This window comes from Cephus cinctus, unplaced genomic scaffold (genome assembly GCF_000341935.2).
Source record: "Cephus cinctus unplaced genomic scaffold, Ccin1 Ccin1_scaffold1043, whole genome shotgun sequence".
NCBI lineage: Eukaryota > Metazoa > Arthropoda > Insecta > Hymenoptera > Cephidae > Cephus > Cephus cinctus.
Window position 1 is genome coordinate 387,145 of NW_014333574.1, and position 12,432 is coordinate 399,576.

Here is a 12,432-nt window from a genome sequence, read left to right on the forward strand (position 1 = left end):
CCGTTATGTATGTTCACGACGCGAAAAATACTATAGTCCAATTGTCTTCCTCAATCCTAGTAAACTTTACCATATTCCAATTTTTTCCCTCTTTTTCTTTTAACATTCTCCACATCATCCCCCTTTTCATCCCCCTTTCTACTCGCGGTTCATGTCGCGTATACATACGCGACTCTCACATTTCCGTAATCCCATTGTAGAATTCCCTGCAGCCATCCGACATTTGCTACACTATACCCGAGCATCATGGCCGACTGCAGTAGTGCCATATCCGGTTGATGGTACCGAGTCTGAAGACGGTAGCCCAATTTGATTTTCCGAATATCGTAGCGCCGCAAATGCGCAACACGGAATTTTCTTAAATTTCTTCGAAATTACGTTTGCAACCGCGAAGACTTTCGCTGCGCCATTCTGGATATTTATTCTCGTGTTATCTCGAAACGAAATAAAAATCTTCCTTCGTTTATCCATAGTGCTACATTATACCCATATTTCGTATACTTATATATATATGTATAAAAATTAAAACCAAATTATTTTAATGGCATTATCTCTTATCAGTAATTATCTCCACAAGTGTGAGATCAAAGGTGACGATATATAATTACGCCGTGGTTCCATTTAATTAGCAAATAAATTAGCAGCCTTTTGCACCTGAGCCCTTTACATTCTGCCACGGTTACTCGCTAAATTCCCACATACATTCTTGTCCCTTTGCAATCCATAGGCCATCAAGCCTCAAACTTTCGGGCGCTTTCCACTCGACACGCACCCGATAACAGGAACAAAGCTCCGAGAAGTCAAGCGCCACGGAACAGCGTGAGAGGAAAAGGCCTCGAAATTTGCTCACAATCGCGAAACATTTCCCAGAGTCTCCTGAGGCAGCAGCCAGACGCGATATAATATTTAAGATGAAATTGAAAAATGTATTTTCGCCGTCGAGCTAAATACGAAAGCAAGATCACGCCACGTGTCTTACCCCATCACCCGCAGACGCATTACAAATGCACGTCTCGTGCGGAAAGAATTAAAAATTACTCAGGTCGCCGGAATTAAAAAAAAAAAAAAAAGAAAAGAAAAAGAAAAAGAAAAAACGCGACACAATAAATTCATAAATCGCCGAGGACAAACTTTTACTTTGCTACGCAGCCAGTTATACGCCCTCGTAAAGATTTTCATTATTTCCGATCCTTATCTTTTGCATAAACACATAAAACGCCATACGGTATATACATAGTAAAAAGTATGCATAGCCATGGGTAGCCATAGGTATGCATACGTGGAAATATGACCATGTGCAACCATATGAATGCATAAGTTCACACGTGTCAACGCGTTTCAGTGAACAATTTTATCAAGTCCACCTCGAATAACTCGGACGGTGGCGTTTCTGAATATCTTTTGCCCTGCTACAGTGCTGCCACCTGCTGTGAAATAAACCTAATAAAAAAGAAGACCCCACGAATTTCCTCTGCTCTCGAGTCGTCGAATCCCGAGTATGCGGATTTCGCAAGTAGCTCGTGAACCACGTACAAGTATTTCCAAATGAGTTTTCCACGTATCGCACGTACCGTAGAACGTGTGGAGTTATATGTACTATAAATGATGTGATATATTGGAAAATGGGAAAGAAAATCTCGGGATACTTCAGCAGTACGCTCCCGAGCAACGCAGTCAATGGCTTTTTTATTTTCTACCTATGGTACGAGAAGACGTCGCGACGTCGAGCGTCTACGAGGTACTGGGCATGGGTCCCTTGGAAATGACGGGTAAAATCTACATGGGTAAACTTTGTGATATTGGCAAATCAGAGGCTGCTGGGAATAAAAGTGATGCTATAGCGATGCTTCTTAGCAGATTGCTGGGTTATTCTGTCTTCCAGTACGAGGTTGATAGGATATGGCATAGTGCAGTATAGGAAAGTATTACGTTATGTATAGTTTAGTATAGCCCGTAATACCAGAGGGGAATATAAGTTGTACGTAGCAAGTAGACTGAGCGAAAAGTCTAGAGGATTCTCCAGGTATAGTCAGGTATACTAAGCTACTTTAGCTACACCGCAGGGTTATGGTCCAAGGCCTTTTGCATTATGCACTCGAGTCCTTTCTTTATGGTCGTAGCTTTATTCGCTCAATAAAGTAAGATTACTTAGTCGCTAAAAGAATCGTGAATGCTTTTTTATGGTGAAGTTACCAGCTGTCCGTTGACTTAGGAAATTGGTTCATTATATTTTTTCTCCCCTTTATCGCGGTGGTCCAGGTCGCTTTTCAATTAAACAAAATATTTCGTCTCATTCTTACACGTTTTGGATATATTGTAATTGTATCAGTAGGGTTTAGGTCAGAACAACTTTTTTTTTTTACATGGACCTTTCGGATCCTGTATATGGGGCATTCTGTGATAGTTTAAAGGGAGACGCTAACGAGATGGAATTTCAGTCTGATTAATTTTGCTGAATTAATTTAAACTTCAAGCGTAAGTTTTCGCATGTTAAACTGTAAGTGTTTATACGTGTTGGAAGTAAACTCGAGATGCTGTAACGTAATTGTGAATTGATATGGCGTTTCATGATTGTGAAGTTGGCATCTCACGAGGTGGAATCCTCACATAAAACTACAGTTGCATCCAGCATGTTTCCATAGTTCCTAATGGATTTTAACAATGGTTCTGGTAATTTAGCTAAAAAAACGGCATTTATAAAAGTGAGATACTAACATCCAGTCCAGCATCCCAAATCCGAAAATTTATTTAAAAATCAATGAATTTCATATATTCTAACGAGCTCTATAGCTCATAATTTTGAACGACAATTCTGGTTATTAATCTTAAAAAAAAAAAAAGATGGTCCATGAAACAGCGTTACATTGCATCTCACAGCATCCGGACTTTTGCCACATTTTAAAGACGTCGACTCGACACCTTCTCGCTCGGTCGGCCCTGTGAACGTCGCCTTAGCCCGATTGCTTAATTCGCGGGGTTTTCCCATCGATGACGTCACGTCGATTCGCCCGACCCCAGTCGCTCCCATTGACGCCGGAGGAGCAATAAAAAGTACCAGAGACACAATCAGGTCCTATCAGAATCAACCGAACGACCAGGAAAAACGTCTAAACTATTACGTGACGGGATTTTGAGCCCAAGAAAGCAGACTCAAAGCCAAAAATATCTGCATGATATCTCGATATCAGAAAATCAGTTCACACAAAAAGCTCATAAACCTTCCTGAGAGGGAGTCCGGAAGAGATATTCAAGTTTCGGAGGTCAAAGGCGCAGAGCGTAGCTAAGAGGGGTGGAGGGTATAGAGCAAAGGCGTATCAGGAGAGGGAGATTTCTCAGAACGACGGTCGGATAGATGGAAGTTCCGGAAATGGATTCGTCCTTTATCTCCATGCCGGTCCACGTTGCGCAGTTCCTTGGCTTTATCCTCGGCGAGGGTCCAGGGAATTCAGGACTTAAATTTCCCAGGCATTACGCGTAGACAGGTTTATTTTATTCAGGAACTCCAAGGTAACCTAGCCCGGAGCTTCATCCGGGAACTTACCTAGGATACGTACAGAGTATGGATCTAACTGGTGCAGGATACCTATAAAGAGAATGAAGATCGATTCCCGTCCCACCCCGCCACCCACTCGCCCCACAGGCATGCCGCCCCTTTACAAGAACCGGAAATAAGGACTTTCGACGCAAGACGGTGTCTGACACGGATCGTGTTTATGGCTGCCTCGTATCCAGGAATATGCAAACCGTGCAGCATCTGGATGGTAGATTTCAACGACCAAATGTTTCAAGCTGGACGTGCACCGGGAACCCACGGATATTCATAAATTTATATGACACTGGGTAGACCCTTTTATATGATGTATCAATGGGCGTCTATCGATACGCGTATAGACAGGCAGTATCCGGTTCCGGTGAATGGACATATGTGGACGTCTCTATATGTTACCAAGAATCCAGGACACTTGGCGTGTATCGTGCAAGGCGATACCAAGGTTGTTTGACAATATCCGGTATATCCCTGATGCATGTACGACAGTACCGGAAGAGCTTGGCGCTATCGGAAGTCCAGTAGAGACGTACGTCCATTCAAGCTTTTACGTTAGCTTTCGTGACCGAGGGTATTGCGTCACTTTTTAAAATAGACATGAGCTTTTTATGTGCTTTCAACTTTTTTTTTTTTTTTTATTTTATCTTCGAATAATTTTCATTTCACTCGATACCAGTTACTATTGTATTGCGGTGATACTTATTAATGGACCATTTTTTTTTTTTTTTTGTAAATTTGTCAGTCTTTCCACCTATGGGAATGACGATGGGGATCACGTCGTCATGTGGTGTGACAGGTCCAATCGCTACGAATTTCAAGTAATTGAGTTCCGACCGAGATGAAAATTGTGAAACGCGCCATTTTGCAAATTGCCACTGGTATGGTCACTCGTGACGTAGATTGACAGTCATTACGAGAAATGAAATTTGGAGGGTGAATATTACGAGTGGGGGGTGCGTGTCGAACTGTCATTAAAATCTACCGGTTGACGTCTGTACTACAAGGGATCGTTATAAGGGATGATGTCTGAAGTGAGTCTGCTCGTTGAATGATCATTATGTCCTACTCTGATTACGTCAGTCATGTCTTCCTAGAACCAATAGGAACCATTTGTCAGGATAAATGGATCAGCCGGCTCGGCAAAATTGAATATGCTCGCTGATCCCTTTTTCGGCTTGTATACACATTTCCTCCCTTGTCAATTTATTTATAGGTTCGATTCAACCTTTGCCTCGTACTCGATTACGTAACCGAGAGATAATACGCTTACTTGATGGTCCCTTTTATAAAAAGCATAAGACTTGACACGTATGAATATCTATATTAGTTGTATTTCTGTAGTCGTAAGAAAAAAAAAAACTCTCAAGTATCTCGCTCAAAAAAAAATTATTTTTTCTCTTTTCCAGGAATGTTCGAAACGGACGGTCAACTGATACCAGGAACGATGTGCGACCATCAGTTTGTCAGTTCTCAGATGACGCCTCTCCACGGACGATTTTATTCGCCACGTTATCCATCCTCTTATCCAAAGAACATCCGGTGCTCGTACCGTTTCCGGGCAAGGTAATTAACCTTACCTCAATGATTCTCACATATATTTAAAACCCCTAAATCCCAACCTCATTATTTCACGTGCTCGATTCTTCGCACGTTGCGTCGCTCTCGTAGCGCCAAATTTCCCAGCTTCCAGCAGCAACCAACTTTTCTCATTCCTCATTGCGCGTCTTCTTGTTATGCAACCGCGAAACTTTCTACCCACCGAGGCTTACAGTTTAGGACCTTCGGCATGAAGATATTAAGGATAGGGGATAGCGCGAAACTTTTCGTTCCGTAAAATATAGTACAGATAATGATCGTCGCCATTTAACCGAACGTTATACCCTGCCTTATATCCGCATAGCCGACCGCAGAAGAAAGTTAAAACCGTCCTAATGAATTTCTATGGGGATTATTAAGTCGTAGTTTTAACCTTGTTAGGTCGGGTTGGGTTGGGTTACTATTAACTTTTCTTTTTACATGTATACCAGGGGGAAGGTTGGTTACCTATTAACAATGGGATCCTCTGGGTTATATATATATATATATATATACATATATATATATATATATATATATATATATATATATATATATATATATATACTATGAGTTTCTGCTTCGTTAAATGTAATATGGATAATGATTATTTGTATTGTTATTATTTTCATAGAGTGTGCTTAATGACGTCATTTATTTAATTTACTGTGTACATCCACGTGGTTCATTAATACTCTGGGCTTAATTGAGGACGAACTCTTCAATTATTTTAGACATTACGTGCATGCACAGTGATATCCTAACGGAGAGTAATTCAGATCCTCTGTATTAGGCCTAATTGTTGGATGCTTTATGATCTATGGAGGTAGAGTGGTTTCCTATTTATGGCTATTATGCATATTACCTTCCATTAACTACAATTCCTATGTATATCTCCTTCCTGGCTCGTTCATGGATCATCGCCAGTGAAGCAACCTCCAAATCAGTCGTTGGATTTATACAGCAATTTGTTATTGCACGTAGATAATTGTCAATAGATAACCAATTTAGTGGCTAAACAAGTTGTTGCGCTATTTGGCTAATGCACAGCGCGAATGATTAATACCTTCGGTCTAATGGATAACCGATATGTAAATCTGTCACGGTAGATAATTCGTGAGAGGGCAATTTTGGAAAATCTCCAACAAATTTTTTTCCTCAGGTCAAATCAAAATTTCAATTGACCCACGATAAAAAATATTCCTACTAAATGTATCATCGATAATATTTTCAATTAACGCTTTTACGCAGACAAAATTTTTAATATCTAAAATCTTTTTTTGGACTTTCCAACTGCCTGACTCAAAAGCGCTCAAACTTTCATCAAAACCGTTTACCGTTCACGGTTATACACAGTTACACAGAGTTACGTAAGAAAGCTCCGGTTTATGACTCGTCTATTAATTTTTACGTATCCCACAAAGTAGCACACTTTTTCCGCGACGTGCTTCAATCCATCACGTACCGTTCCATTTACTTTGGGAAAGCACAGCGCGCCCGGTTGCCGTGTCTTTTCTTTCTTTTTTGCTTTTTTCGATTTTTTCTTTCCCCTCCACGACACCCGTACCCACTTCATTTTTTGTTCTTGCGGTTATTAGAACAAATCCGTAATCGAGCGAAAGCCTGAAATGGATTTTCTATTGTTTTCTCATACAGTAAAAAATGAATGTTCCCTATCGAAAATTGCAACTCACTTTTTTTTTCAATTTTTTTCAAAAAAATTATCCGTTCCTCCCGTGAAAAGCATACGACGATAACGACCCATTGTGTTTCAGGCTGAAGGAAAGGATTCGCGTGGTCTTCGAGGAAATATCATTACAGGAGGGAGACTTGAGGTGAGCACGAAGCATTGATTCCAGCAATTAATCTTCATTAATTATAATTATTCCCTAAGGCTGCCCGCAAACTTTATGAACTCATAAGTTTTACTCTCTTGGATGGGAGGACGAGGGAGGGGCTTTGCTTGAAGATTAATAAAGAAAACAAAACAACAACATACAATCGCTCGTGACGTCATCACGGTTTTTAATGTCGCGCAAGAAAATAAAAAAAAATGTGCAATTCCCACGTGACTTTCGGAAACAACGAAACTCTTCGAATCTCCAAGACAAACGAGACGCATGAGGTGTCCAGACGTAAAAACCTACCCCCCATCCCGCATCCTTCGAAAGTTCTAACACTCCTTCTCAATGAAATTCTCATTTTTACTCAATTTCGCTTTTCCTCTCGATAAACAAACACTCAACCTCCTATCCCCCTAAGTTTCTCCAGCAGCGCGATTTTTTGTTTGTCCAGAATACCTTTCAATATAAACCCAAGCACGAGATGACTTATCCAAAGAAATATTTCGAATTTCGAACATTAATTCCCAAGTGTTCGTCCCCCACGGTACTGTTTCGCGAAAATGATTATTATTACAAAGAAAATACGCAAGATTGACAGTTTTAAGTTCTACCATTCTACGAAAATCTCACGTGCCAATATGTACATATCAATTTACACAGAACGTATATATATATATGTATATATTTATCTTCCATTATTACAAGGAAACTTCTGATTAAGTAGTTACGTGGAAACTTGACTTGTAAAATTCCGAAGCTTGCAGTAGGGAAGTTCTGTATTATCCATAGAACAGACTTCTTGCAGTGGGATGGCTCTCGGAGATCCTCCTCTATTTATCAAATTGTGTTACGTGACAGTATGGGACTGAATAAGAATAGCGATGTACAGTTACAAAAAAGAAAAAAAAAAAAAAATGATATTCCCTCTCGAGAGACACGAGTTATCCAAAGCTCATCCAGTTTCTGAGATAGTAACAATCCTTATCGAATTTAATATCAAAGGGTCCCCCCCCCTCTCCCTGTCTCCTCCCACCTTTCTCCAACTGTCTATCGCAGACAATTTACTTGAATCAAGAACTGAGCCCGTTACGAAACAAGTATTGAAAATCCAGGCAGGCTTAACGTGGCCTCCCTTTCCTGGGTCGAGCTCAAACTTTTCCTCCGGGAACGGAAACTCATCGAACTTTCGGGGATAACCGGCACGCAAGCTGTTACGAAGGCGGTTGAAAATCGAGACGAGCCTCCGAAGTGTTATTATCACTATACTTACGTGTAATTCGACAAAAATCAATAATACCCGTCATTTACATAATTTTCACGCAAGGTCGTCGATAATTATTGACGAATCCGTTAAAAAAATAATATACGCGTTATCGAATTAAGGAGAAAAAATTGTATACGTAAAATTCGAAACGCCATCAAAATTCATCGATTTTTAATTTCTCCAATTAAGGGGGTACGGTATGCCTGTATATCTGCGCGGTCTCGATTTGGAATGCAGTGTAAAATCTAACGAGCCATTTAAGAGCAATCAAACGAACTTGTTCAGATGTTTGGAAATAGCGTCGGTAATCGCGACGACGCTTCGAGAGCTTCGGCGTCGCTACTGGCTGTGAACGTTCAAATAGAACCAGCTGGAATTGACTCCAGCCAGCTGGCGAACAATTGGCAGGACGACTGGAGGATGTGAAAGGACCTCCCTGTGTTCCTCCCTGTGTTCTCCTACCTAACCGAGGTACCACGTTGGTTTCCAGCCCTTCCCTTGATCCCAGTTTCCTCCCCATTCGGTAACACACCAGCAATGCCCGGACCCTCCCACTGGTGCTCCCACTGGTACTCGGCCTCTTCGTTTCTCGCACTTTCCACCCTTCTTCGAGACATTCCAAAGGAGGGTAGCTGGTGATAATGTGCCTGACGTGGTATCTGCCTTATTCAATAGAGGAATGTGATCTCAGCGATGCTCAACTTGGTAAATTCAAATAATTAACACGGCCTATCCGGATGAACCGTTAATTATTTTTAATTAAAATTAATCAATTTTCTTAAGACACAAAAACGTATTATCGCCCCCACCCCCCCTCCGTTACATAATTAAATTTCATCCCAATGTATCACTATAGGCAGTACACTGTATACTACATATTTTATCCATATACACGTGTATCGCTGTAGTCTAAATTTAATATGAATTTTTATTTTCATTGTGTATTAAAAAATATATATAGTATTGCCATTCTCTCGCTACACTAACTTCCGGAAATCGATACTGACTTTTAATAGCGATAAAAACGCGCAAACATCTTTCGGCGATAGTCAGCACACCCGTGAGCCATAAGGGATGAAAATTGCACTAGGCCGAGGAGGAGCAGGAGGGGGAGGAGCAGATTTAGGCAGCTTTGTTCTACAAAGGGTGGAGATCTGATGTATTATGAGCCCATGAATGAAACATAGGCAGTTGGTAGTGGGGGGGTAGAGGAAGGGGGGTCGAAGATAAGGGGCAGATTTTACGATCGCCAATAAGTCAAAAGCTTAATGCTTCCAATATTACCAATAATAAATCAGATGAAAATTGATATCGATCAAGTAAATCTCTCTGATATTATTCAAACGCAATAAATATAAAAGAAACAAAAAAAAAAGATCATAAACCGAAAACAGCATTTGAAAATAAATAATAATTATGACAATCCGAATTTGATTTCCATATCCCAACAGAGAAATACTGTCAGGATTGTCTTTAGGAAAAAAAAAATGGGTGGCGAATTTCCAAAAAAAAAAAAAAAAAAAAAAAAAAAAAAAATTGTTTAACTTTATTCCCATCTCGTCGGTATAAGAATAAATCGCGAGGATGCTTTATTATGAAATCGGAAATTGGCGTCGATCTTCGGGCGAAGAGCGAGCGTTTCCAGAGTCGTAAGATAAATGTATACAGAGATGTGGTCCACTTTGAAGGAGTCCCATAGGTCCGGGCAATAAAAGCCAACCGAACGTAAACTCATGTGAAACTGGGAGATAAGCACCAGTAGACCCACGTGTGATAATGAAAGGGTGACGCAACGATTGGTACCCAGGATGGAGATGGGAAAATTCCGCGGTCAACAATCCTCCCTCAGACCTTCCTTCTAATCCGTGTGGTCGTGGCTTCCGGTGGTCACTCGGCGAATTAAATTAAGGAAGCTCAATAGAGGAATTAAAAGGGAGTTCGAGGATTTATCAAGGATTAACTCCTCCACGCTACTTCCGGTTGCTGCATTTGGATTGGGCCAGATTTTCTACCTCGACCTAGCCTGACCTGGTACTTCTGTTGCTTGACGCCAGATGGCGGCCACGGTCATTCCTTCCACCGAGTCTCTCTTTATCTTTTTCAGGCTTCTCTTTCTCTTGGATATATATACCTTTGAAACGGAACTTTTCCCTCATCAAAAATCTTTTATCTGGATCAAGTATAGAATTGTCCTTTGTATATATATATATTCTTTTGGTATAGATACAACGATTTTGTTTCCTTAAATTTAACATTTTTTTTGTGAACACAGACAATACTTGATCGTCGATAAATCTAAGGTAATTTTTAAAGAGGATTATTGTAAATTAATTAAAAAAAATATATATCGTTCGTGATTCGAGTTTTAATTGCTGTGAAATATTTTATTGTCAAAGGTCGCAGTGTGGATTGCGCTGATAACTCGGAAAAATGGTTCGCACTGTCCGTGAAAAATATTCGTTTTATATACAAATTAAGTGATTACATACTACAGGCTGATATACAGCGCGAACGGAAGAGGATATTGATTGAATGCGAAAGAGTCTGGATGCGAAAATACGATTTTCAGTGGAGAAAAACAAACCATTTGTCGTTTCGAGACACCACGTGGACACGTGGGCTTTATTAATATTTATAAAACATCACGAACCGAGTATAATCTCAGGACAGATTGGGAACGATCGCAGTATATTATTTTTGATTTTCGTGGATATTTTAAATTGATGCCATTTTCATCCACGTGGAACGATCGCTTTTCGCATCTGTCCTTCTCTCTCTTGATAAAATCGGTTAGTCAAAAAAAACATAAAGAACAGAGAACGTTAGGTCGTATGCACATTGAACAATTGACATCCTCTGTTTGCTCCTCGATGAATTCACGTAAGAAAATGAAAAGCAAACCAAAAAATTCGACGAAATTTAAACGATCAGTCATTAAAAATAAAACTAGTCATCTGACCTTAATTCACGTACAAGCATAGCAAAGAAAATAAGAGAAAACATTTTTTTTCCAAAAAATTGTCTACCCACAAACGACTGTACCGTCAAACTTTTACCTCCGGCATTACTCAAGGAACCGGAAGACGTCTCGGTGAAGCGACTGAAAGCGTAGCAAGTTATAATGGGCATAGAAAACCACAAACGCGACCTAACCTTCACGCTAATCATCCTCATCAGTTTCCTCTACCCTGGTCCAGGCAAACTGTCCAACTTCTCACTCATTGTCACGCTCCTTAATGTCTATAATCCCCCCGAACCCTTTAGGACCGTAAGATGCCTTCCGTGGGTATAAGCCCTATCCGACAGGGGTAGGAAGATCGGCCATCGCCGAAGTGAAGGACCTCTTTTTTTTTTCTTTTTTTTTTCTTTTTTTTTTACAAATAAATCCACCCCCTGAAAATTCACTACAAAAAAAAAAGAAGGATCAAACCTGTCACCCCTAAACTCCCTTACACCCTTGTGTCTCGGAGGACGATTGAAATTACCCGAAGGAAGTTACTCGATGCCCGTTCCCACTTTGGCGGCAACTTTCAAATCCTCTCATCCTATTTCGCGGCTGATTTGCCAAAGGGACTCTGAGATCTCGACTTCGTCCTATCGGGTAAAAACGATTTTCTGCGAATGTCATTAGAGCAAACCATTTCCGATCTACGGTAGAAATCACGGGGATGGTAGTTTCTGTTTGATAGTCCAGCAACAGGAATGTAACGAGGTCCTTGGGGAGGTGGAACGAATGGAAAAACAAGGGCAAGCGAATTAATCAGTCCAGCCTCGTCGGTAGGCACTGATAACACGTTCAATATGGTGTTTGCATAAACATGCTGAATTCAATCTACACCCTTGACTCGCACAGCAGCCCTTTGTACCAAGGCTGGGAACTTGATTCGAGCTCATTTACTACCGCGTGTAAATTCTATTTGGAGAACGTATCCCCCCTCCGTCACGTGACTCCTGATAAAATCATTTTCAAAAATTCTCAACCGATCTCGACGTAAACCCGTGATCAATGACTTTATACGAAAATTCCAAAGAATTCGTCGTCGTTTCATCGAAATATTTTATTCTCACCTGTTTTTACCACAATTCATCGGAAGCATCGTTCTCGGACTTTTAAGAGCCTACTCGTAAAAGCCATTACATCCCTATCGTTAGTACCAGGCTGTATCGTAGTACTTACAAAATTTGGATACATTGTAAGCGTA

At 40.5% G+C, this 12,432-nt stretch overlaps 1 protein-coding gene and 1 long non-coding RNA gene across 24 annotated transcripts in view; one reads left to right on the plus strand and one right to left on the minus strand.

Moving 5' to 3' along the window:
• Positions 1 to 12,432, plus strand: part of LOC107271854 (suppressor of lurcher protein 1) — a 207,028-nt gene that overhangs the window by 121,473 nt on the left and 73,123 nt on the right. For all 18 annotated transcript variants that reach the window (XM_015748347.2, XM_025089067.1, XM_025089078.1 and 15 more), the window contains 2 exons: positions 4,954 to 5,110; positions 6,898 to 6,957. In XM_015748347.2, the coding sequence (XP_015603833.1) occupies positions 4,954 to 5,110; positions 6,898 to 6,957 (217 nt within the window). The remainder of the gene's footprint in view (positions 1 to 4,953; positions 5,111 to 6,897; positions 6,958 to 12,432) is intronic.
• LOC107271857 overlaps positions 1 to 12,432 on the minus strand; it is a 68,151-nt gene that overhangs the window by 29,655 nt on the left and 26,064 nt on the right. The gene's annotated exons all lie outside the window — the stretch shown is intronic.